The sequence below is a fragment of the Limanda limanda genome, chromosome 4 (assembly GCF_963576545.1).
Source record: "Limanda limanda chromosome 4, fLimLim1.1, whole genome shotgun sequence".
Classification (NCBI taxonomy): Eukaryota; Metazoa; Chordata; class Actinopteri; order Pleuronectiformes; family Pleuronectidae; genus Limanda; species Limanda limanda.
In genome coordinates this window covers 4,195,431-4,222,906 of record NC_083639.1, presented here as the reverse complement: position 1 = coordinate 4,222,906, position 27,476 = coordinate 4,195,431, and the positions used below count along the sequence as shown (strand labels likewise).

At 41.5% G+C, this 27,476-nt stretch overlaps 1 protein-coding gene across 3 annotated transcripts in view; it reads left to right on the top strand.

Annotated features, from left to right (window-relative positions):
• Positions 1–26,519, top strand: part of LOC132999971 (SLIT-ROBO Rho GTPase-activating protein 3-like) — a 28,346-nt gene extending 1,827 nt beyond the window's left edge. Inside the window, exons 2-22 of one of the 3 annotated variants that reach the window (XM_061069779.1) lie at positions 5,865–6,060; positions 9,754–9,916; positions 11,379–11,441; positions 14,690–14,881; positions 15,176–15,304; positions 15,438–15,659; positions 15,768–15,869; positions 17,274–17,471; positions 17,563–17,647; positions 18,974–19,001; positions 20,065–20,167; positions 21,533–21,593; positions 22,198–22,275; positions 22,588–22,722; positions 22,819–22,924; positions 22,996–23,223; positions 23,679–23,752; positions 23,855–24,035; positions 24,934–25,080; positions 25,184–25,499; positions 26,055–26,519. In XM_061069779.1, coding sequence (XP_060925762.1) covers positions 5,865–6,060; positions 9,754–9,916; positions 11,379–11,441; positions 14,690–14,881; positions 15,176–15,304; positions 15,438–15,659; positions 15,768–15,869; positions 17,274–17,471; positions 17,563–17,647; positions 18,974–19,001; positions 20,065–20,167; positions 21,533–21,593; positions 22,198–22,275; positions 22,588–22,722; positions 22,819–22,924; positions 22,996–23,223; positions 23,679–23,752; positions 23,855–24,035; positions 24,934–25,080; positions 25,184–25,499; positions 26,055–26,519 — 3,272 coding nt within the window. Of the gene's footprint in view, positions 1–5,864; positions 6,061–9,753; positions 9,917–11,378; positions 11,442–14,689; positions 14,882–15,175; positions 15,305–15,437; positions 15,660–15,767; positions 15,870–17,273; positions 17,472–17,562; positions 17,648–18,973; positions 19,002–20,064; positions 20,168–21,532; positions 21,594–22,197; positions 22,276–22,587; positions 22,723–22,818; positions 22,925–22,995; positions 23,224–23,678; positions 23,753–23,854; positions 24,036–24,933; positions 25,081–25,183; positions 25,519–26,043 lie in introns of all 3 variants that reach the window. The other 2 variants (XM_061069780.1, XM_061069778.1) reach the window with 2 other exon arrangements.
• The last annotated feature ends 957 nt before the right edge of the window (positions 26,520–27,476 follow it).

Sequence of the window (27,476 nt, the reverse complement as noted above, 5' to 3'; positions counted from 1 at the left end):
CAATAGTCAGAATATTGTTGTCCATGGAAACATAGTCAGTGGTGAAACACTACATCTCCAACACTCTCCTCTCAACCTGGTGCTATTTTACTTGTTGGCTGTCAAACATCACACAGTTTAGTTTTGGGCCTGGTATAAGGTGTTGGCTGTAATGGGTCCAGCAGAAAACAGAATTCTCTACTCCACAGGATCCAATAATGGTGTCTGTAGTTCAGTTGTCCATGATAAAAGAGTAAACTCTTCATGGGACAAACATGTGGTCATGGCATATGCTACATATGCTACAAGTGAAATGCAAACCGCTTAGAATCAAATGAGCAAGAACTATACTTCTTGTTTTATCTCAGTTGTTCCACAAGATGGCTATTTTAATGCTTATTTGTTAAATGAGAAGATAACTCCACTCACTCTCATTTCTGGTCACTATAACTTAATTTAGCGGCCAGTTAGCTTAGCTTAGCTTAAAGACGGGAAACCGCAGGAAACAGCCAGTACATTTCAGGACCAGGTGCAGTTACTTCCTGGAGTGAGGAGATGGTTTTTTAACCAGGACTTGTTTTTAGGGGTTAACCAGGACGTTTGTGTATGTTTTCTAAAACCTAATGTAGCATGTTTATTATTGGGGTTTAGAGGTGGTGCATGTAAGCTAATTTGAGTTATTAATGCTAAGCCTCGCTAATTGACTGCTGCTACATAGCTAGAGTACCGATATGAAAGTGCTATTGATCTGTGATATTTCAAACTAGTCCATATCAAACCATAAAATAACAGAATATATCTGTTTGTGTAGCCCCTTATTATTTTCACATGATGGCTCCACACTCGAGCAAAATCTAATACAAACACAGAAGTTGTGGAGGCACATACTGTTTCCTGTCAAACCACCACAGTGATGTCAGTGAAGGTAACATAAGTATTTAAAGTCTTTAGGGAATCCGTTCAAAAATATTTTGAATCTTCCTTTCACAGACTTCATTTAGGCCTCACTGTTATTGTACAAACGTGGAGCGGAAATCACCAAATTCTGTCAGCATGTTTCTGGAATGAAGGGTATGATTAGCATTTCGCAGACAGAGGTGTGGTTTACTCGCTTGCCCGCTCCTCTCTTTGTCTCTCTGTTTATTTGTTTGACTTTCACTCTCTCTCTCTTTCTTCCCCTCCCTTTTCCCCTCTCTGTTTCCCTCACCCTCTCTGTCTGGTCTCCACACCAGCTCTGTGGCCATGAGAGAGCCATCCCAGCTCCGTCTCTCATCTCAGTTTCAGGAAAAGCTCTTAAGCTGACATCTTAAGCTCATTTGCAAACTGGGCTCAGATCAGTTGGGAGCTGCGGGGGGGCTTTTCTCTGACACTGACACTGGCGTTCAATAATGCTGCCGAGTTGCTGACTGCACAGATGTTCAGACACAAACCTAATGCACTTTGCAGGGTTTTCGGTCACTTGAAAACTGATTGTGAGTTGTGTGTGGTTTGAGTTCACAGATTTACATGTCTGGTCCTTTATTTGCCTTTACTGTCACATGACAATTCTGATTCATTGATGAGTAAACAATTGGTCATAAGCAGATGATGCCGCTTGGAATCAAACCTTTAACTCATCATTTAGTCATAATTTCTGTTTGATTGTAACCAAAACAAAATCCTGAGAAACAGGACAGACTTGTTTTCCACAGTATTTAGCTTAAATTAATTATTACATCCATAGTGTCTAACTGACCATTCTGAGGTATCTACTAAACTTTTATTAAATATCATAAAATTATATTATGTAACATACACGACATTAAAAAGAAACCTGTCTGTAAAACCTCCAAAAAAGGACCAAAATACAAAAGTGAAACGTTTAGTAACATAATATTTAGTTGTAGAACTTATTTGACCTTGGTCTGGCTTACTGACAATGTAGCTGTAACTAATAAGCAGTAGTCTCACTACAGACACTCCTACTGCCACCTTACTCATCACAAAAATGCATTACATGAAGAGCATGTAGACAAACTCCTTTGTATGTATTCATCATAATGAAAGAATGCAGAGACTGATACTGCCCTGATTTGTCCTGGTTACGTGAACAGTGAAACCATATCTTTGTTGCCCGTGTCCTGGCAACATGTAGCCTATGAGACATAATGTGTTGCTGGGCTGACAGATTCATACTCACAGTTGAGCATCAAAGAAAAGAAAAAACGTTTGGAATCCTGCCCACTAAATCCTGGATCTTCCTGTCCTGTGGCAGCACAAACAGTGACGCCCTGCCTTGCTGCAAATCTTTCTACAGAAATTTGAACTCAAGCAAATAGACAGTAGAGACATACCATGTTAATTAATGCATTCAGGAGACAAGTGTTCACAGAACACAGCCTCGATTTGTGCCAAATTATGTCAACGTGTCAGTCTGGGTTAGGCCACATGTGACCAGCCACGCATGGCTAACTGCAGACACAGCCCCAGAGACCGCTGCTGGCCACTGAGAGAGCAACGCTAGGCTAGCTTGAACAGGATGTCGTGGTGACAATGACTCCTCACTATGTGATATTTGGTGCTCTCTGCTGCAGTGATTAGCAAACCCTGCAAGGCAACCCAATATGTTAACCACCACCCCCCCCCACACACACACACTCACACGCACACATATTTCATTGTTGTCTATGTCAGACGTGCTGCGTTTGAACTTGGCGGTTGGACATGTTTGTCTTTTTTATATCTGCAGGGGACAACACGAGGTCAATGGGCTTAGACAGGTACTTCCTCTTGGTCAGGGATAAACCATGGCAACATGATTTGGCTGTAAGTGTTTGGTTCAGTTGAGGGACATTCAATCGATGTTTAGGTTGTTTAAGTTGTTTTAGTCTTATTTATACATCGAATATCCTTTAAATGTTTCTATCTCCAACATAACATTTAACATCTTAAGCATAAACATCTCCATCATACTGTTGTGCAACAATAGGCCGTTGCTCAATCACAACACGGACGATAGCAGCTAGTGACGTTCTTGTCCTCATCCTACTCTGTTGCCTTCAGGTCTCTTTAAGCCATTCATTTATGCCCAGAATTCTTGTTGAAGTCACATGATCAGACCGGGCTGTTCTCTTAACCACATGGGTTAAGAGAAAAATAAACATGACAAATGGGTAAAGCCCCATCAGTGTGATTTCCATAAGCCTTTGGGCGTGAAACATTTTATTAATTTGGGCTGCACGCTGTTCCGAGGCAGGGAACCTGGTGTGACACGTGACTCGCTGTATTCACTGAGAGGAAACCTTTACCCTTATATCATCGATACAAATTTAGACAATAGACTGCATCCAGCTCATGACACTCACTTTTTGGTGTATTATACATTGGAACTCCATGACAGCTCCCTTGTAATAATGCATTACTCTGCAAAGGCTTGAATCATTCATTGAATGTAGTGCAGTATTGCTCACTCCCTAGTAACAGTTTAAGTTCTAAAAATAACATGCTCACAGGAGAGTGAATGCAAATATCACGAGCTTATTTGATTTCTCACTGATAAAATTATGCAGTTAAATCAATTTAGATTTGCTTATTATATCGTCTGCTCGTTCTGTTATACTGTCACCCTGTGATTAGAAATGATTAAAGTCACATAGGCCGACAAACTGCATCGTTCTGGTCTATTCTTGCCTGGAGGGACGTCGGAGTGGCATTTCTTCCTATTTTGAACTTGATTGCAGCCTAGCTCATCAGCACAGGCTGTATACTGAGTATTTCCAAGCCAAGAAAGTTGCCGTTGTCCTTGGCCATTATGCTTAACAGACTGACTGCTGTCAGAACAGGGAACTGGCCTACTCCCATTGAAATGCCTCCAGAGCCATGTTACCAGGCAACTGGGCAACTATGGGGACCATGAGGGGTACGTCTCAGAACAGCAAGGGACTATGTATTTACTCTCTCTCCTTCTCCTTCTTGCTCTCTCATTCATATTTTGCATGCTCACAGACGACGGGGGAGGCGTTTTTGAAATCCTTTATTCGAGATACAGAAACAGCATTTAGAATTGAACAAAAGGGCCTTTTCTTCCACCGGGCCATCTTTTCCATTGATAAATGTCTACTGAGTTCCTTTCAGTTTTCAGCAATCATATGCATGGTTGAAACAGTCTGTCATAATGGAGTCCTCAGCCATCTCAATGTTTCCCAAATGCTTCTTATTGTCTTGTAGAGAGAGGGAAGCTTTGTTTAACCCCGGGTTTGAGTATGTAAAATCCACATTACATAAATTTATATGCAGAATGCAATGGCATTTATTGATATCATGAAACTTAATTCAACCTTATCACTCACTCAGCCTTTGGTTCTGATTTATACTTGATCTGCAGCCACACGTTCAGCAGCCACTTAGCCACTGGATTTATGACCGCCTTGCAATAAACAGTATATGGATGAAATAAAATGTGATCTGTATTTCTTTTTAGTGTAAATGTAAAGCCATAAAAGGGATGTTATTACTTCCCTGGACGTGTTTATCACCTGTAAACCCCAAAGGTTTTCAAAAACAGCCAACTAAGGTAATAATGCAGGCTGTCCAGGAGGGAGCCTGTCTTTATTTATATGTGGTCATTTTAAGAAGGGGGAAAAAAAGGCGCTAAAGTGGCTCTCAGTGGATTACCCCCGCCAAGGTCGAACAATCTAGAAATATAAGAGAGAGAAAAGCATGTGGTCTGATATCCTAAGTAATTTATTTGTCATAAAAACATAGTAAAGGAAGTGAAAACATCCTGGATCTTCCCCTTTAAAGGTAGGGTTGGTAATCCAGTGAATGCTAGCAGGAGCAGGTTACACTAAGAAAATATGCAAAACATGAACACGCCTTGCTAGAAGCTGTGACTTAAGTGCTAACTTCTGGGTGCGCATATAGGCAGGCATGTCGGCTAATGACAGACAGTTACGCCAGCCAATCATCATCAGTCATTTCTTTTGGTCCGAATTAAATAATTGGTCATATTTATTATGACATTAATCACGGTCCTGCAAGGGCCACAGGCAGCAGCTTTTAGTTTTATATGAAGAGCATTTCAACAAGTAAGATAAAAAGAGTGTGTCAGAAACAAGTTAGCAACCCCACCTTTACATTTGTGTCGATGGATTCCTCCCAGGCCCAGGTCCCATTCCTTCACCAAGTTTAGTGGGAATAGAAAATTTTTAAATTTGAATTGCGTATTATGACAAATTATATAAAAAGTTTATATATTATTATAATGTTCATTATTTTGTGTTAATGCTCTATTTCTGTATTTTGTAAAATGTCTCTACGTGTCACATACCATCCAACATTTCAAAATGTTGAGCAAAACATAAATTTCCCTTAGTCTCAGATTCTCAGTAAGTTTCCGAACCTCATAAGCACAAAACCATAGCTATCTTTTAATCGAAAGAATGCCGCCAATTTGTTTTCTTTTTTTTTTCTCAAGACAAACTTCTCTGAAGGCTCGCTCACCACAATGCATTTTGAGTAGCTGACCTATTTTTTATTTCCGTGCTGTCTGCTGCAATCATCAGACATGCATCTCATAAGCACGTGTGCCACCCCAGCATTTAGACACCCCCATATTATCCCTCCCTCCCAAACACACACCACAGACAAATGCGCTTTGACAAACAGTTTTATCCAATTATGATGACTTTGTTCTTTTATTACTGCTTGTGTTGGCTTGACCGTTTCCTCACATATTTGTATGTTCTACATTATTTGCTTTGCTTGATGTCCTGGCTGAAGGAGTGTGGGTTAAAAGCTGACCCGCTGCACTGTTTGGCAGCCAGAAGTGAGGCCCAGCGTGTAAGCCCACTCCCCCAGAGAGGCTCTATTTATTCTGAAGGTGGTCTCCCTTCTTTGATATGCAGAGATCCGTAACCAGCTGGTGGAGCAGTTCCGCTGTCTGGAGCAGCAGTCCGAGTCCCGGCTGCAGCTGCTGCAGGACCTGCAGGAGTTCTTCCGTCGAAAAGCAGAGCTCCAGCTGGAGTACTCCAGAGGCCTGGACAAACTGGCCGAGCGCTACTCCGCCAAGATCCGCACCTCCAGAGAGCACCAGCACTTCAAGTGAGTCTAGTCACTGTCTGTCCGCTAAGCACCGGGTAGCTGCATCAAATGTGTTGGACAGATAAACAACTGTCAGTGTCAAGTATTTCAAACTTCACGCTGATCACTTCTTCAACACTGAGATGAGGAAAAAAAGGCAAGGAGGAAGAGAAAGGAGGGATAAGCAGCCAAAAGGGGAAGAGGGATAAAGGCAGGAGAAATGACCTGAAATGAAGCCAGGGCTAAGGAAGCTTGTGGCCTCAGGCTGCTGTGTGTCTCCCATCTAGGTCAGACTCTTTACCCCCCCCCTCGTCTTTTCTCTGTGGCTGTCATTTCCATTCTCAAACAACTTAACACGAGACTGCTGCCCAACAACTCTTATTTCTTCAATGGACACTGAAAATAAATCCGAGATTGTTTAGAGTCTGAAAAGAGGGAACAACGCAGGCTTCTCATCCTGACGTTGATTATTTGAACTGTTGGTGTAAGGGGAGACGTGTGGTTCTGAAACAAACACACCCTGCAGCATGTTGAGGAATTGCTTTTTACTTGCTCTGAGCTGCCTGGAGCTCACTGTGACTTTTGGATCATGTAATGATTCTAAATGCTGCACATGTGGATGTGGAATGAATTAGAATCAGAAATCATAAATAATAGAAATGAGACAGAGTATGTCCAGTTAACATCTTAGATGGAGTAGGATCCATATTGGTATCACGCTTCACCTGTTCATAGATATCAGCACTCTACAATTATCTGTTTTATTCATAAAGAACACGGCATTGGTATCATACTATTTCTAAAAATATGGATTTCCATGACTCTTTGTGTGGGGATGGATTAGGGAAGAATTAATTAATTATGGGATCCAGATCAGGGAACGGATCGAGGATGTTTTGTAACATCGGACATTTTTATACATTTTCGTTAATTTATCAGGGAATAATTCATGGATATTGATGGGAAAAAAGCAGACATGGTTATGATACTGATATTTATGAGTGTGTGCCATATCGAAAAAACGGCCCATCTCACAATGTTGAAGAAAGTCAAAACACAATTCCTGGATCCCCCCTCTTTGAATCGTCAGTGGGTTGTAACATAATCCTGCCATCACTCAGACAGCAATGAAAAAATAGCGTAGACCTTTAATGATGATTCATTGTCAAATTAAATTGTATTTGAATAATTTACTCTTGAGATACTAACCATAACATTATTGAATTAGCAGCATTGGAAATTAAATTTATCATACAAAGTACAGCACTAGACTACAGACAATATTGATATGCATTCAGTTGGCCACTCTTTCATGTGACCTGACTGCCTCAGTCATGCGGAACAAACACATTGGTTTCTTCAGTGGTCTTCCCGGCTCTCTTTCAGTCTCTCCGGCCAATTGGACATAAATCGTAATCACTGCGGAGAGCTCCCGTCACGGGGACATTGATAAGTGGAGCATTCCCTCAAAGGGAGACCCCTGTAAGAGACTCACATTGCATGACTTCTCCCCTCACCCCAGTGTCCCAGATCTCTCCCCCCCCCCCCCCCCCCCGTCACATTAAATGGTCGTCATTTCAACTGTCTGTCGGAGACTGGACTTGTACTCACTGCCTCCAATGGAGCAACTGAATCTGTATCATTAATAATCCCATGCAGCGTTCTCTCCTTGAGTTTCTTTCTCTGTCAGACACATTTAATTTTCGTTTTCTTTAACAGCTAAAACCTCCGTGCCCTTCTTTCTTATCTGTGATCCTTTCACATTTTCGTTTTTGGTGTCAGAGTTAATAAAAGGGTTGGCAGGAGATTGTCAGGGAACATTTTCAACACGTCCAATAGATAGAGTGGCTGCAGCAGAAATTTGATTATAGACAACGTCGTCCTGTGAACCTTTTGAAAAGCCAATTTGAATCCAACTTATTTTACAATAGTTAATAGATGTAGAGTCATTCATTGACATATCCGTTTTTTATATTTGCAGATGCGCATTAATGTAATTGTTTTTGTTTTACACAATGAACAAGGTTTGACTTTTATTTAGTTTATTGTTATTTTTGTGATAATCATTATTATTATTATTAGTAGTAGTAGTAGTAGTATTAGTAGTATTAGTAGTACTAGTAGTACTAGTAGTATTATTAGTATTATTCAGATATCTACAATTAAGATTTTATAAGTACTAGAACAGATGTGCATTATCTTAAATTCTATACATTTGGTTATACTTGGGTTTTATTTGTATTTACTTAAAACAATATTAATGGTTACATTTGTTCAAATATTAACCTCAATTAAATGTTTTATAAATATAAGGGTTTGATAATGGCATCTTAGAAATCATTGTCAGAAATGTTTTATTTCTTTATATCAGTATCGGCCTTGGCCCCCAAAATCCATATTGGTCTGGTTCTAATCATCAGTTCAGAGTGTTGCAGCAGGACAGTGACCTTGTCATGGAACGGCTTTTGTACTTTTTACAGGCTGTCAGGTAGGACACCTTGTTCTGTCACCTTCTGTGAACAGTTCTACAACAGCTCCTCTGTATCCTGAACACGTCTGACTCATTCTCATTCAAAAGCTGCCGTCAGCCTAACATTAACAAGTTCCTGGCATCCAGCGCCCTGGATCAAACACCTGCTCTGCTTGAAATGAGGGCCTATAGGAAAAGCTTGTCCATGTTTGTCTTTTTCGTTCAATGTGTTAAAAGACGAAACAAGAAGCAGACAGAAATGCGGATGCCCACAAATTAAAATTATTATTTTAATTAAAGAATTATAATAATAAATATTCCGTAGGTGTAAATCTGCAGATATGTTTATCTAGATATCTTTTGAATGTCCACTTCATGACGTGCAAATGTTTAAATGATTTACCGTAGCTTCACTCGTCTGCGTTCAGCAGTGATTAAAGGAGAAATAGTCAGACTTTGATCTCAGCACGATACAGCAGCTTTTAAGCCGGCTGTGTATAAAAATAATATGATACAGCATTTTTTATTATTCTGTCACAATTGTTTGAAAAACAACAGAATATCTTTCAAAGACCAAACAAGATGAAAGGAAGAAGACAAACAAACTCTTTGGTGTGAGAATAATTGAACTCACATGCTCCCCTGAGCAAGGAAGCAAGTGCAGCCAGCATGCCTTCAGTGCGTGTCAGTGTGTGTGTGTGTGTGTGTGTGTGTGTGTGTGTGTGTGTGTGTGTGTGTGTGTCTGTGTGTGCACAGCTGCCTCATTTTTACTCCTGCTTCCTCGGCACATGTGCAGTGACCTCTTGACCTCTAACATGAAATAAAGCCCCAGAGCTGGTACAGTTCATAGAATTTATCCTGCTTCATGATCAAGTTCAGACATTTTATCAACCAATGCTCAAGTACCAAGGCTGCCATGTTTAGGACTTTAGAGGCTAAGAGAGAAAATGACTGATCTTTGAACAATGATTCAGACTCACAGCCCGTGCTCCAGTTGAAAGAGGAAATTTGTAATTTTATTGGGAGACAGTAATTACATTTTTCCTGTTCAGGTTGGAGAATCATCTCATATGTGCTGCCTCTTTGTGGAACTTGTATTGTATGGTCTAAATATCGCGGATACAGGCAGCTTTAACGAAATTGCTTATCGGATTGATCATTGTTTATATCTTTGTCCCTGATACAAAAGTTTGAAGCAGCAATGATAATCTGATGCTAACAAAACTTTCTTTGGCTGTTTTCAGAAAGGACCAGAATCTGCTGTCCACCGTGAACTGCTGGTATTTGGTCTTGGACCAGACCAGGCGGGAGAGCAGAGACCACGCCATGCTCAGCGACATCTACAACAACAACGTCATTGTCCGCCTGGCACACGTGGGCGAGGATGTCATCAGACTTTTCAAAAAGGTCAGAATTGGAATTAAATGGACGAGGGCACGTAACCCTGACCTTCACTAATGCGCACAGTCACAGAAATCATCTGCTAAAAAATCGCATGGCTGAAGCCCCACGGTGTGATGCGTGTTTCTCACACAGCATATTTATTCTGAGAGTTAATCTGAGACAATGTTTGACACTGACAGTGTGAGATTTGATTTTCTGTGTCATTGTCCTTTTTTCTTCCCCCTCAGCTACATCATAACTTGGATGTAACTCTGGTTATTGGGTTTATCCATCTCTGTGTTTTTTTACCTGCGACACTTCAGCCTCACTGTTCTGAGACGATCATGACTTGAACCTCCCTCGTCATGTGTTATGTCATTCTCAATATCGTGCTTAGTTTGCTCCCTATTTAGATAACCAACCTTTATCTGACAGTCTTTACACCTCATCATTGTGTCACCCAACCTCTTCCCCGTCCTTTAATAAGCTTGTTTTGTTCAAATTTTCAACAACTCTGTGTCTCGGTGGTACTCTCATATTTCGTAAGGCATATGTTTAATGCATCGTACATATTAGAGTAGCACAGTGCCCGTGATTCAGGGGATGCGATGAAGAATCGGCCTTAGGGATCTTAGATCAGTATCATTTGACTGCAGCAGGAGTCAGTAATTTATGCCCTCTAGGGGGCTCTGCGCTGTCACGATGGGATCCTCCATGAGAACAGGATGGCTTGCAGCCAGTGCGGAGAGCAGGACTAATAACCGCCTGCAGACAAAAACTGTCTCCCTCTGCAAGGAGTTAGCTCAAATCGTGACAACGTTCTCCAAAACAATAATCCTGTTATGCTGCAGCATCCTGCTTCAGCTGCAGAGCAGTCTCGTTGTTATTCATCCAAACATGTGGGAAAAGGAATGAATCAGTCAAACTGTTTGTTAAGTCAAAGTTTAAATGTTCAGAGAGTGCTCAAGCTTAATTCTTGTCACATGTGGAAACGCACAGTTGCTGTTTTGACAAGGGGTCTCTAAGAGGTGGCAGAACACAGGGTTGATTGGCCCGTGCGTCGCTCCATATCCCCTCAACAGCATTTCCTGGGTCAGTCTCCACTGGCCCCGATTCTTGCTCTTGGGCTACAGGCCCTGTCACGGGACATGTTCAATTCATCACAGGCTCTTAGTCCATGTAACTGAGCTCAGGCTCCCAGGCAGGGGGAAATGTTCTGCAGTTACTGTGCGGTTCTATTTCTGTCTGCTCGTGCACTTTGGTCATTGTGTTAGATCTTTTCTGGTGCAGTATAATAATGACAGCATTTCAATTCCTGCTGACATCCCTTCCATGCAAAATATATCTGGCATAACCTTCAAGCTTTTCATTTGTGAGAAGGTAATTCTACTAAATAACCCAGTTTTCTTTGTCTTAGATGTTTGAACACCTGCCTTTATCCTTCAGTGTCCCTTTTGAAACCGTCACCTGTTTTCTCCTTTTACAGAGCAAAGACATCGGGGTGCAAATGCACGAGGAGTTGGTGAAAGTCACTAACGAGCTCTACACGGTGAGTTAAACAGGTCTCTTTCAGCTCGTCTGTTTCCTTTCCCCCGGTCTGCTGCCTGTGGCTCGTCAATCCTAAAACTGAACTTGTTTATGCCTCCCCTGTGAATGGAGGCATTTGTTTTAGGGCTGTCTTTCCTAGAGTCCATCTTTTTAAATTATACCCAAACATTCACTTGCCGTCGTGGGTGAACTGATAAGAATTTTTATGCTCAGAGGTCAAATATTAACACTGTAACCTCAAAATACATATTTTTGTGCCTGTAACCTGTGAAGCAGCTGGCCTGACACTGCACTGGGCAGATATGCCTTATCAGCAGCACAGCCTCTAACAGGACATTCATTTTTTCTCCTGAGGTCGTGAAAGGAGGACATTTGCATTCTTCCTCCTGCTGTGAATGTCTTCCTCAGCTGAAGGGGAGAGCGTTCTTGCCCCCTGGCTGTGCTTTAAGCAGGACTCAGCAGTCTGTGGTGCAGCGGAGCACCGAGCTCACAGCAAACAGGATGTGTTATCCAACACATCTGTGCATTGTTATATACTGCACCCGCGTACAGACCATTCAAACTGCACTGACATTAAACAAGCACAAGTGGCCCGTGTGGTGGAACAGACAGCTGTGCAGGGCTGATGCCTCTTCTTAATGTGGCTGAAGAGACGGAACTGATGCAGGGATAACATCTGGTCTGTGTGCGACACAACAGCACAAACACAACAGAGTTCTCCCTTCAGGCTTTTCAGTGATAACATGATCTGTAGCTATGTTTCATCAATTAATCTGTGCAAAGAATGAGCTGATATGCCTTAAATCCTACGGGTTTTCTTTAATCCGACACAGCAGGTTTGCAGGTGCATCGAATGGGCGTTACCGCAGTTTAAAAGAGCTTATAAAATTTTATGTTATGTCTCAAAGATCTTAAAGATATTTTGTGGCGCGCCTGGGTGAGCTATTTCATACACTGTACTGAGACCTGAGTTCCCTGCAGTGGCCGCAGGTTTGGTTCTGGCCCTCTGCTGCACGTCTCTCAGCCTTTCACGTTTAGATTTAGCCCTGTCAATTAGGGCCAAAAGAAAACTATCTTTTTAAGCTGGACACACTTACATACTCTGATGGCCTTGCGATACTTTTATAATCACCACAAGGAGGTTATGATTTAATCTCGGTTTTTCTATTTGCAAGATAAATAAGAAAAACAACCTGTGGTATTGGACAGGGAAGAACCTACTTTTAACATTGCAAGATATGGTGTTTCTTCACCATTTTCACCATTTTCCTAGGGAATAATTCATGGATCTTGATAATGAGTAGAGGGCATACCCTGGCCCAGGTATGCCCTCTACTGAGTGCATTTCTAGTTTTGTAATTTCAAAACTGATTGTACGGTTATTCTGACTGGAACCAACATGAAAAATATACTGGCCTGCCACGTGAAATGAAAAGGAACACTAATGTCTTTACCTCACGTTATTTTCTATATCCTCAGTGTGCACTCCCTTTCTCTACATTTAGCTACTTCCTGCCTATCTAATCATTTGCCTCATGTTATTGACTGTTATTAAAGACACATTTATCATTGTGCTGTGAAATCGATTGTGAACCCAAACTATTATCGCTCCAAAATTTGTCAAACACCAATCTATTTTAAATGGAATATTTGAAGTAGTGAAAAATAATTGTAGTGAAGTCACACGTAGAGCGGCTCATTGCTGATATGATGTGTGAATTTTGCAAACATAAGATTTCGATCCTGGTTTGTGTCTGTTAATGTAAAAAAGCTTATAAAAGAGATAAGGCAGCGACTCCCAAAACGTAATGTGATGGGTGTATAAATGGTTTAGCTGCAGTACAATGCCGGTGGATGTTGGCCACTCACACTCTTTAAAATCATGTTTTAGATGAGTGGATGTGCAGCGACTCCACAAATAGCTTTGAAGTAGAAATACTCACATGGTTTAAACCACATGAGGAATATTGTAACATTATACAGCACTTTACTGCTCTCCTGATATTGATTTTTCCTCTCTCTGCTTCATCCATTATTAAAAGCCTGTCTGCGTCTCCCTTACACACACAGTATAAGGAATAGCTGTAGTCTGGACAAATTTGGGTTAAATACATCCATATAGCTTGAATTTGACTTGTGTAATTTGTTTGACAATCATTAAATGCTAAATTAGGTACAGACCCGTCCGGAGAAGGTTGCTCATTGTCTCTGTAAAGCCTTGTTCCTCCTCCTGATCCATCTCACTTTCCTCTTCACGTCCATTTCAGTCCCGGTTGCCAGGAAACCAGAACTATGTTGAGGATGTTAATAGAACAAATATTAAGGTTTTACAGGAGCTGAATTCTTTTAATCTCAACGTGATTGTGTGGTTTTAAAATCAACCATTAACCTGCAAATTATATGTTTAATGCTAATTACTTAAACGAGCAGGATTATGTCATATTTTATATATTATATATTGAAAGCATTGTAACTTTCAATACACAATATTTATTTTTGTCTAAAATGACAAAAAGAGAGATTCAGAGATTCATTCATTGCACAATGTGATACTGAATAGGTCCTCAAAAAAAAGGATATGATTATCAAAGACATACGCACCTTCTATAACTAATTCAAGCTAGTGCCTGTAGGCTTGTGTATTATATTGGCTGTGTATAAAACATTTTATTATATTTTTTATACAGTTTTATTTTAGAAGACAATAGATGGTCAGTTTACTTAGTGTAAATAAATGCACTAACACTGGGACACTCAGTGGACACAGCTGTTTAGCCATGAAATACTTTCAGTTCTAATCCATAGTCCATACAATGTCCTATTTTGTATTTGTTTATATGTTATGTCTGTAAAATACTATAAGTGAACTGAATTATGACAAAACAAGCAGGATTTTGTATGTAATATTACCCATATGAGTTTTTTTACCTTAATAGTATTATACAGCTGAATGCACCAGATTTGATTGTAATATTTCAGGCTATGTTTTTGCAAAAAGCTGTCAAATGAAAAATATTGGCACTGGAAAGCAGTTTCAAAAACCTTGAGGATTGATATCAGCCCTTCATCAGGTGGTCCACTGATGAAGTGCAGGACTGTACTGTGTGTGTAGAGCATGGAATAAATCCACTTAACTGGTTATTCAGATGAGATATTTATCACTTTATCCCCTTCAGAGTCACCTTCCTCTCTGCTAGTATGACTTTGATGCCCTTGATACTGATCTGAGTGTGATGTATGTTTTCGCAGGTGATGAAGACGTACCACATGTACCACACCGAGAGTCTCAGTGCTGAGAACAAGTTGAAGGAGGCAGAAAAACAGGAGGAGAAACAAATCGGCAAGTCCAACGACATATCCTCCAGCCTCCTGCGTTACGGTCACGATGAGCGTCCGCAGCGCCGGAGCTCTGTGAAGAAGATGGAGAAAATGAAGGAGAAGGTCTGTTCTGATTGACATACTTCAACATGATTGAGGCCTTTTATCCACATTGAAGTGCAAATAATCAGAAAATACATTTGTTATAGAACTTCTTGTATTCCAGCCCTTGCTTCACAAATGGATAATGTAGTTAAAGCTACAATAAACCCATTTCTACATTGTACAGTGTCATATATAGAGATTGATTATTTGAGATAAAATGTGTATATTGTTGTAGTGCATTCTTTGAGTACATTAGGAATCCATTTTGACATCCTGCACTGATGGGACCCTCACTTTATTTTTCCACCCTAGAGACAAGCCAAGTACTCTGAGAATAAACTGAAATGCACAAAGGCCCGCAATGACTTTCTTCTCAATCTGGCGGCCACCAACGCCCTGGTGGCCAAATACTACATCCACGATGTCTCAGATATGATAGACGTAAGTCAATATAGTCAAAGCCAAAATGCAAATATCGATAAAGACCTTCCTCAATCCAATGCTTATTTACAGGTTCAGTTGGAGGTGTTTTATAGATTTATAACTACTGCATATTTTTACTTTTTGCCCTCAGTGTTGTGACTTAGGTTACCATGCAAGCCTGGCGCGCTCCATGAGAACCTACCTGTCCGCAGAGTACAGTCTAGAGACTTCTCGCCATGAGGGTTTGGATTTACTGGAGGGAGCGGTAGATGCGATGGACCTCAGAGGAGACAAGCTGAAGTTCATGGACACACACAGTCAGATTTTCTGTCCTCCAGCACGCTTCGACTATCAGCCGCACATGGGCGATGAAGTGAGTCACTGAGGAAGGATGGGATTTGAAGTCTCAGTCTTAGTTCATGATTCAAAGTTGAAAGTTGATCACGTTTGCTTTTACGCCCTTTTTTCTCTTTAATCCCAGGTGTGTCAGGTGAGCGCACAGCAGCCGGTCCAGACTGAGCTTCTGATGCGCCATCACCAGCTGCAGTCTCGCCTGGCCACGCTGAAGATAGAAAATGAAGAGGTGAGTGAGAGTTTTCAAGCCCCGATAGGTTTGGAGGTTGCTAGCGTCAGCCTTTCCTTTCATTATGAAGCAAGCTCCCTGCAAGAGTGCTATTCAGAGTCATGTCCTCCAGTCTGTACGAGCAAGATAGTGAACCGCACATTGTCCCTAACGGCTGCATGAATGGGGTGTGATAGAAAAAAGAGCTGTGTACAGAAGCGCTGAATGACCATGTGTATCTGAATAGGTGAATGTGACATGTTGATAAGACTGAAAAAGTGCTCTATGAATACAGTCCATTTATCATTCACTTCTATCAAACATGTGACAGCAAGCAGCTGTTCTTAAAGACTCGCTTCCTCCATCTTGAATGTGACTCAGACCTGTGGGGTGTCCTGTCTCCCCGGGGGCCCACCCAGCGTGCTTCCTGGCCTGCATGCTCGGAGTCACCATAGCAACTGTGACTCACGCAGACCTGTTCAGGTTTACAAGATGTGTTAGTACCTGACTGTCATAAATATTTCCTGTGTGCCTCACACGGATGAATAAAGTTAATCTTTCATGTCACAATGCGTCACGCAAGGAAGCTAATTACTCTGTTTACAGTGTGTCAGTCAAACTGCTGTGCCAATGGCCTGCAGTGATATAATCACAGACTGTGCAGGGTTGTTTACACCATACTGCTTGTTGGTACCACTGCAAAGATAATGCATTAGGAAAATATAGGTATAATCACAATATTCTCAGTTTTGATATATATGAGTCACCTAACTCATTCCATATCTAGGGCTGCCACTAACGACTTTTTTATATCGATAAATCTGTCGACTATTTTACCGATTAGTCGATTGAACTAAACTATCAATTTTCCTCCAAAAAAATCAAATTAACCATTTAATTTCATTTCATTTCCGAAGCGCTGCGCAGCGCCATGGAAAGCCAGGCGCCTCCTATCCCCCCGTTAAACCTTTGTGCGGTTCACATGGGCTGGAAACACACTGAAAAATAATTGAATCGATATTAACGACATATTTTATATCACATAAATTATCAAATATGCATCCCATACTTTGTATTCCACTTCTGTTGTCCTGGAGTTTTAATATCCCCAATTTTTCCAATCACATAATTAAATGTCCCCCTCTGCCCATCCACTACAAGCACACAAGCAGATAGATGGAGAGAGAAAGAGAGGGGTGGGGGGGAGGGGTGGGGGGGGGGGATATGAAGACCATCATCATTTACTCCCAAACTAGTACATTGACGCATTTTCAGCGTCGACGTCATTGATTACGTCGACTAATCGCAGCAGCCCAACCATATCTATTTCATTTATAAAATCACAAACGTATTGTATGGATGATCTTTACATTAAAGTCACGTTTCACATGTGTTCCTGCTGCTGTGTGTGTGTGTGTGTGTCAGGTGAGGAAGACGCTTGATGCCACGATGCAGACGCTTCAGGACATGCTCACCGTGGAGGACTTCGACGTGTCAGAAGCTTTCCAGCACAGCCAGTCCACAGAGTCGGTCAAATCGGCCTCGTCTGACTCCTACATGAGCAAGGCCAACATCGCCAAGAGACGAGCCAATCACCAGGAGACCGAGGGCTTCTACTTCACTGTGAGTTCTCAGACCAACACAAAGGCACTGCAGCAGAGAGCATCCACAGTGACTCCAGATAACCCTGCTCACTATATGTCTTTATCTGCAGAAATACAAGGAGTACTTGAATGGCAGCAATCTCATAGTCAAGCTGCAGGCCAAGCATGACCTTCTGAAGCAGACACTCGGAGAAGGTAAGACTTTTTGTGTTATACACTAGTGGGGTGGGAAGTGATGGTGATCGTTTGTATTATGCAGTTAAAATGTCAATAATAGAAAAAACTTTCTCCAGTGGTAGAGGAACCATAAAAAGAAAAATTGGATAAGCAGAAAGTAGCTTTTCCTTTTCTATATATATATACAGAAATATCACAAAGATTTGAAATGCTTTACAGAACATATTCAGTTCCATCTACCTGGAGTTCCCCTTATGTTTTTTTAGAAATAGACTACACATTTATGTTACAGTGAATCTTTCATTTACTTTACTTTCAAATTTGGGTCAATGGCCTCAAAAGACCAAAATTTCATTACGGTCATTTCTGTGCTTAAAAGCTGTGTCATGCCATAACTAATTTATATGTTTTTGTGTATATATATTTAATGCACACTAAAGTGACCTAAAAGGGGGGAATAAGGATGTACTGAACACGGTGTCTTCAAAATCTTGACGGCATCTGCTTTTGGTTGAAAATGTGTCAAATCTTTATGGATTATAAAACAGCTTAAATTGTGTAATTTTATCAATCTTTTCCATCTTTAAATCTTTATTTGGGGGGAAGCTTTTTCTGCTATTTTATCAAAATTAAAATCAATAGGTAGATAAATCATTAGTTTTTTCCCTTCTTTGAAAATAGAATGTTCTTCTGAAGTTATACAGTTTACATGACAGCTTCACAGTTTTGGAACTAAAAAGATGTTGGACTGGTGGTTCCATCCTTTGCTCTTTAAATAGGAATGTACCTCACCCAAATGAATGTACATGTAAAAATGTATATTTTATCTTTCATCACTTTGTGTTTCTGCTTTAAGATTGGAATCAATGTGTTTGACATAAAAGGAGGATTGTGCTGGAAGCTGCTTTGCTTGAGCAAACATTTCTGATTTAGCTAGTGGAGGCCTTAATTTGCTTGTGTACAGTGAGACGTGTGTGCGAGTGTAGTGCAGATATCGTGAACTCATCACAGTTGACCAGGCAGCTCCCACAGCCTCTTTCTGTTGTTGCCCCTGGATACATTTTCCCTCTGCGAAGCGGGGGGGACAGGCCATACCCTTCTGGGGGCTCTTGTGCTGTTTCTAGGGTGACCGCTAAATGACCGCTGCCTGGCAGTGAGTCAAATGCAGCCATGGCGCTCACCCCAGTGAGCCTGTCTGAATAGAGGCTGCTTTCTCATAATGCTTTCCTCCTCCATCTGCCAGCCTTGTATAGTCGGCCAGCACTCAACCATACTGCTAACTCCTGTGATTGCAAAAATGGCGTATACTAAATAAGCCTCTTTCTCTGCTGTTTTTCCTTTTAGGGGAGAGGGCAGAATATGGAACAACAAGGTAAGATGTCCAGTGACATGAGAGTGAACGCAGTAGGCGATCATGTGTAAAATCTTTCCTGTGCTGCTGATTGTGTTAGAAATGGGACCACAGTGTGGGAAGAGGAGTTTAGTCTCAACTTTGCTCTTATTTGTTGAACAATGATTTGGATCCTACTTTGAGAAAGTGGTGCTCAGAGGTGTTCTTCCCACTTTTAGTCGATAAAAAAGATATTAAAAGTAATAAATGAAATGTCAGTGAGATGAATAATGTCCTGATGTTTTTATGTTAAGACGATACTGATAAATTAGCTAGACAACAATTATTGACAAGGGAAGCTCAAAACTAATTAAATACAAGGGTTTGTCTTTTTCTTTTTTCAATCTTTAGAAAAATTCATTAAATGCAGAAAAATCCTTATTGAATTTTTTGGGTGCTAATTTATTGTACTCATTATCACTGACTTTGATAAAGTTTGCTGCAGCCGCTTCACCTAAAGATCGACTTTTTGGGAAACATGATTATTTGCTTTCTTGCTCAGAGACAATGGAAACAGGGATAAATCCTAGACTGAATGTGAAGATGGATGAAGTGTTTCCACTATACAGAAATAAAGCCAAAATATCCCAGATACACGGAATGCTTCCATCTTTGGAGTCAGATTCTGTGCAGCAGATCGGGTTGATAGAGCTGCGGCAGCGAGGTCCCTCCAATACACTTCATTCAATTTTGGGGAGCAGTCGTCTCATCCATCTTCATATACAGTCTACGAGATAAACAACAGGCCTAAAGCTACAATGTGGCATTTACAAACTGTGGTTTCCAGTCTTTGTGCTAAGCTAAGCTAATCAATCATTGACTGTGACATTCTATGTACTTTGTAGATTGTGTGGTCAATATTACAGCAAATCAGCATTGCCAAACTAAGTTGAATTGTTTTGTTGTATAATACATGTGTTAAAGACATTTTAAAAAGAACGTTTTTAGTCAAATGAATGTCAGTATTTTGATGTCTAGTTATACCAACTGCATTATTATTCATATTTACCATGTACCAACCGTACATCCCCCACCATCTCCCCAGGCCCCCCACTCTTCCCCCTAAACCCCAGAGAATGCGGAAGTCTAGACCTCGCTCTCATGTTAACCATAAGCTGTTTAACGGCAATATGGAGGCCTTCATTCAGGTATCAGCCCATCTGTGCTCTTTGTCTCTCCATGAGCTCAGCTGTCTCGCTATAGCAGTCCTTCGGGGGGGTTCTCTTGCCTGTGACCTCTCTTTTACACAAACGTGGGCTCACTCATGCACTGACTTTCCTCTTTGCTCATTGCCTTGTCCTCACTTTGTCTAAGTCAGGAAAGACAGGGTCAGATAAAAACCAACATGTTTTGAAGAGGGTTTTCTTCTAAAAGCACCACAGCAGTGGAAGATTTTTCCTTTTGATTAGTCTGTTTCTGGTGAGCCCTGCAGCCTTCAGAATTAATTTGGCTTAATATTTGTCAGTTGGCCATGCACCAGATACGTTAGGCTATGCAAATGCACACATGGCCACATCCACTCTGATGCTCAATCAAGCAGGGGCAGGCAGATAGTGTGTGCATTAATGGCAGTGGAGATAAACATCAGATTTCAGTAGATTAAATTATCTACTTACATAATTTGTTAACAGAACAAATGCAACTAATTCAATAATTTATTAATTATTGACATAACTTTTCAGGCAGAAATACTCAATGTTCCCTAGTGTCAGGTTTCTAGCTCGTTACGATTTTCTCCTTTTCATTTTTTATATGTATTTCGCTTTTGCAGTGTTAAAAAATAATGGCGCTTCAGGCAGTAGGAAATTGCTATTAATCAATTAATTGAGAAAATAATGGGCTGATGAATTGAAAATAGTTGTATCCCTTGAGTTCAGACTGCAAATTAGAGTGTTAGTCTCAAACAGTCCTCTCCCCCCCTGTTGTCTGGAGTAGCAGCCTCCCTCCCACACACTCCCCTCGGAGCCATGTCTCACCCCACAAGGCACTGATGCTCTGGCTCCTCTCTCAAGCCAGGCCTCCTCTTACTCTCTATCTCACTCTCTAGCTGTACAATCTGTCTCTCCCACTAACCTGTTGTGGTTGTTGTTGCTTCTCTTCCTCTGTCTACGTGCCTTACCGCTCTGTGCCCAGGGGAAGACGGAATGTCCGTGCCAGGAGTCAGGTACTCTGTCTTGTAGCGGGGGGGCGGGATCATCCCACTGTGTTCAGTTATGCTAACCAACATTTCTGTGCCTCTGTCCTGTTGGGATTCCTGATGTGTAGACATAACAATATACACGGTCCTGCAACACGTACACACTTTGTTCTTGTGTTTGTTTTCTGCACATAATATTGATTATTTAACGAAAGCCAATAATGATTTACAATATTCTCCTAACTCTGTGAATTTAATTTATTTAGCAACTAATGCTATACGCTTCTGATGATAACACCCTGCAGGAATTACAATATTTTTTACTCTTATTCTGTTAATTTACGTGATTTAATTAGATTTTTCTCTGGCACTTTAGGACTCAGGGCAGACTATTCCAGTGGTGGTTGAGAGCTGCGTTCGATACATCAATCTGTACGGTATGTTCCTGTCGTGCTCATAACAGTATGTCGTCTTTCCAGAAATGTACAGCGTGCTCATCATTACACACACCTGCATTTTTATCATATCATCTCATACCTTCTTTAGTCATTCTCTGTGCAGGTGTTTATGTTATGATGTTTTGTCAGGGGGTTGTCATGGTTATCTGTGCTTGTGACTCTGTAGGTTTCAGTGGCGTTTGCTCACGGCCATTTTGCGTAGGCATATGTAAATTAATGAGGGGAAATCGTTATAGTTTATTGTTTATTTAATGTTCAAAACACTGTAACGTTAATGATGCTCAGTGTCACTAGAATATAAGAAATTATGAAATTATGGTACGTTGATGTTTCAAACACTATGAACATATCTCATGAAGAAATATAACAAAACTGGACCCTAATGTGAAGCAGAACTTGTACAATGCATAGTGCATTTTTTTGTGTGTTAATGCTTTTGGTGTTAATGTGGTGTTTACAGTTTATGACAATTTATTTAAAATTTGTATATTTACTATTTCTAATGTAAGAAAGTCAAAAATATGATTAAGATGATACGTTGTGTGTGTATATTAATGTGTGTGTGGGCTCTGCCTCTCCTCAGGTCTTCAGCAGCAAGGTATATTTCGTGTTCCCGGCTCCCAGATCGAAGTCAACGACATTAAAAATGCATTTGAAAGAGGTTAGTTCCCAGTGTTCTTGGCTATCTTCCCTTTGATTGATTTGAAATTGCATTTTACTCACCTAAGAAGCCACAGCTTCTCCCACGGGGCTCCAAAGTGCAAATAAAGAGCCTGCGTGACATGCAAACCCATTTCAGATGCATAATACATATGATTAGCATCTTGCAGTAATAATAAATGAGGAAACGTAACCGCTCAACTGTTTATATTAACCTCCCGAATGGAAATACACATTTAAAAGATGCATCAGTGCCAAGTTACACAAACACTAAATGATTAATGAGTGTTTTACATGTATGTTGTCTCTATAGGAGAGGATCCATTGGAGGATGATCAGAGTGATCATGACATCAACTCTGTGGCCGGCGTTCTGAAGCTCTACTTCAGGGGGCTGGAAAACTCACTGTTCCCTCAAGAGCGTTTCCTCGATCTTATATCTACAACCAGTGAGTCACACTTCAGGGGGAAATGTATATTTTTATTTTTATTTACATTTACTGTAGCTAAACAGTTGTTGTTTACCGTTTCTTTCATGTTTGTAGAGCTCGACCCGGGTGCAGAAAGAGCTCATCACCTTCAGCAGATAGTTGTGACTCTTCAGCGGCCTGTGATCATCGTCATGAGATACCTGTTTGCATTTCTAAACCAGTGAGTCCTGTCATAACCAACTTTGTATATCAGGCTTTTACTTTGATACTTACTGCCTCTGTCGTTTCTAGTGTTTCCCAGTACAGTGACGAGAACATGATGGACCCCTACAACCTGGCCATCTGCTTTGGCCCCACGTTGATGCCCATCCCAGACGACCAGGACCCCGTGTCCTGCCAAGCGCATGTCAACGAGGTCATTAAGACGGTTATCATCCACCATGAGGTCATTTACCCAAGCCTACGAGAATTGGAGGGACCTGTGTATGAGACGTGCATGGCTGGAGGGGAAGAGTACTGGTAATTACAAGACAAGTTGTTGACTAAGTGTGTGCTTAAGTTAGATGAGATTAGATTAACCTTAGTCTCACTATGGGGAAATTTGCCATGTTACAGCAGCATAGGGGATAGTGAAATTAGAAACAGTAAAAATGTCATAAATGAGCAAACATGCAATGTAAACATAAAAAGAAATGTAAATGTATTCAAACGTAATTGAATATATAAAATAGCAACAATGTATATGATGTAAACAGAAGGATTTCATTGTTCAAGATAATTATATTTCACAGTTAAATTAAGTTACAATGTATGTGTACTGATACTGTGAAGAAGAGGATGAGCATCATTGTTAAGTAGACCATAATTTTGAATATGTCTCAAGGAAAAAAAACTTGTAACCTTTTGCACATCTACGATAAAAATTTAAGACATTTTGTGTCACTCTGTTTGACTAAATTTTTTTTATGTTGTAGTGAAAGCCCCCACAGTGAGCCCGGAGCTCTTGATGAGGTAGACAATGGTACTGGTCCAAACACTAGTGATGAAGGTGCATCACCAATGACACTCCACACACACACACACCTATAAGAGCTGAAACAGGAAATTCTTATATTTCTTGAACCGGGTTGTGTCACATTGTACATTGCAGAGCCGGAGCAGATCGAGGCCATAGCAAAGTTTGACTACGTGGGCCGGACTCCTCGAGAGCTCTCATTCAAGAAGGGAGCGTCTCTGCTGCTCTACCTGCGAGCCTCTGAGGACTGGTGGGAGGGCCGGCATAACGGTGTGGATGGGCTGATCCCACATCAGTACATCGTGGTGCAAGACATGTAAGTGCAGTGGCTTTAATCTGGGAAGTACACAAAAAGTTAATCAAGATAAAAATGCTAAAATGATTAAAACAAATATTGGAGCATCCACACTACCAGGGGAGCTAGTGGGGACCCCCAACTTCAAATTGTATGCACAGGCTTGAGTTCTCCTACTGTTGGCTCCGACCCAGCTCTCTGTGTCATTTCAACCTCACAGGCAAAAAATAGATCCTCTCATTATTGCAGTGTAAAAGGGGATCCAGGGACAGAGTCTGTATCTTGGTTCTGCCACAGGACAGGACTGAGCCACTCATTACTTATGTTTATGTTCTTACTGTCCCTGTGGGTTCTGTGTGTGCTTGGCCTTAAATAACCCGTACCTGCATAAAGATCAGTGTAGAAAGAATTATCTCCTTTACCTGCATGTTTTTAACATTGTCTTACCACAATTAGCTGTGATGAAAACAAAACAAACGGCCCCAATTAGCTGTAGAGCTGTCAGAATGGATGTTTTACACAGTGTTTTTTACAGTGCACCAACCACACCAAGGCAATTTCCTGTATGTGCAAATATACTTGGTAAATAAAAGAATTCTGATTCTGAATTCTGATTCTGATACCACAGGGTAGGTAAGAAAATCGAAGCTAAATAGAGAGGAAGAGTGATGCATGTTCTGCGAGGTGCTGTTCATTTTGGTGGGGGTGATTATTTTTGTCTGAATGAGTAATGTGATTCGCTGTGATAACATATTTTTGGCAACAGTGTGATTGTCGAGGATCATGAGTGTGCTTCGAGAGATCGACCACTCAGGAAGTTCAAGCCTCTCACAGTGAAAGCCGATAAGAGCTTGTCCCGAAGACAGAGACAGAGATCATTAATCAAGGCCAATCGTCTGCTGCTGTCTGTCCACATTAGGGATGATGCATTCTCTGATAGCCTTCAGAGGACGGACAGTGAGGCCAGCAGCGGATCCCAACGTGACGACCGACCCTCATCCCGAAGCGACCGTCAGTCCCCCTGTGAACACACACCTGAGCACCGCTTCGGAGCAGCTCTGGGAAGGTAACAGGGTTTGTTAAACCAGTGTGCAAGTAGTCAGAGTCAAGCAAAGCAGGACAAAGTGTGAATCTCTGTTGTGGCTTTTTTTTTTTCCTGACTTTGTTAGAGTGAGAGTGCGATCAGATGGAGCTGCAGTTCCACGCCACAGGAGCACGGCCGACAGTCACAGCCCCCCCAGAGCTGCAGACCAGCCCCCCCGGGTGATGCCTCGGCCCTGCAGCCCACGCAAAATGGCCGTCAGCAGGGGCCTCACGGACAGCCCGGAGAAACGCCGGCTCGCAACGTTTGGCAGTGCGGGCTGCATCAACCACCCAGACAGGAAGGCCTTCATCGACAGCCACTCTCAACGCTCCTCGCCCAGCACCACTCGCCATGCGAGTCTGGGAGACCACAAAGCTCTCGAAGCTGAAGCGCTCGCTGAGGTCAGCAAAATAACCAGCTTTCTAAATTTACTGTAGTTTGAAGAAATAATGTTTATGCTACTTTTTAATAATTTCACCCTACTTAAAATCATATTTTGTTGAGGTTACTAAAGACTTTATTGGTAGTGTAATATTAACTTGAATGTGTTTCTTAACTATAAGGAACAGTCTTTCATATTAAGCATTTTATTGATGTAAAATATCAAAAGGATAATACCTATAAGTAATTAGAATAGCACTGAGAAGAGCACATACCTCTGCCGAGGCGCAACAGTCTCCTTAAATTTAATCTGGCTGCACCAAGTTTCACACACTCATAGAAATGAATTCTCTAATTGTGCATGATTTCTTTTAAAGAAAAACTTTCGTAGCCTAAGTGGAGTAAAAAATATAGAGGACATTTCTTTTGTACACCAGAAAGCATATAGTCGTGGTTAACTACATTTTGAGAAGATGGATTGAAATGTGTTCTCCATCACTTTCACACCTGTGGTTTATGTCCTTGTCTGATTGTTTGAAATCAGTTTAAATCTTGTTCTTCCTCATGTGTTTCAGGACATAGAGAAAACGATGAATACGGCTCTCCACGAGTTGCGGGAACTGGAGAGACAGAATGTAGCCAAACAGGCGCCCGATGTGGTTCTGGACACCTTGGAACCTCTCAAACACTCCAGCGGACTCCAGGATCCACCATGCAGCCCCTTGCACACCATGGTGATCCGGGACCCAGACGCCGTCCAGCGACGTAGCAGCAGCAGCTCCTCCTCCGAGACCATGACCACTTTTAAACCTGCTCTGTCGGTGCGCAGGCCGAGCGCACCTCTACGGCCCCCGCCTGTCAGACCGGTCCGACCTGCTCCGGTGATCGGACAGGGGCAGGGACCACACCGCTCCAGCAGCTCGAGCTCCTCTGGTCTGGGAAGCCCAGGCATCACCCCCACCGACAGGGTCTTCCCCAAAGCTCCCTCCCCGTCGCCATCAACCTCCTCCTCCTCCTCAGACAAACAAGGTAACATGTAGCTCTGACACAAGTCAAGTGGATGAAGAACACTGTGACTACTGAGTGCTTATGATTACGACCACACCCCTGCACTTCTTTTTGAGAGCATAAAGGAACTTTGACACCCAGTGGGTATCATGAATATTACCACTAATCTTGTATATCCTAGGACGAGTACTGCTGGTTTCTGCCCACACATCTTCCAGCTGGTGGACAAGTCGATGTACTCTTTGACAAAAATATATTCCACAGAAACCGGATTTAAATATGCTAGAATTACTTCATAGAATGGTACCGTGCTGAATAGCCATGCTGGATATAAAAAAAAAAAAAGGGATGCACTGGAAAATACGTCTGTTTATTGAATTCTGACGATGGAACATCTCATTGAAATGTTATTAGATTACAACGTTATTATGAGCCCGGACTTTGTGTCTGGGTTTCTGTTCCATTATGAGAGAACACTTAAGGGAATATTTCACCACATCCTGTAGACATCCACTCTGCGCTGGTGGTTCGTGTATTCTGTCATAATGAGGAAGTTTCCTCAAAGAGCTGGTCCCACAGTCTCACTCAGACCAGAGCTGAACGGTGGACTCAACAATAAGCAAATGCAGTTCTTGTAATGGCCACTAGATGCTGACTCTTCATGCTGGTGTGCTTGTGTGGTAATTTACAGTATATGTTTACATGCATATAGTAGAAAACTGTGTTACACAGGAACTGAGACTGAAAAGCTGAAGGCAACACGGGAATGGCATCCGCTTTCTCTTCATGGTTAGGGATTATGTTTCTAAAACATAAATATATGCCGTTAGAACAATTTAATATCGTACATATAATTTCTGAAAAATGGAGATATCCTATCTAGATATCCTTTTTATAAAACAGGTTAGAAAGTCTCCAATCTCGGAGCCTAGAAGCTAATAGGAATAAGGCTACGAGGAATTAGCCTCCGGGTGCAATCGCTAATATTT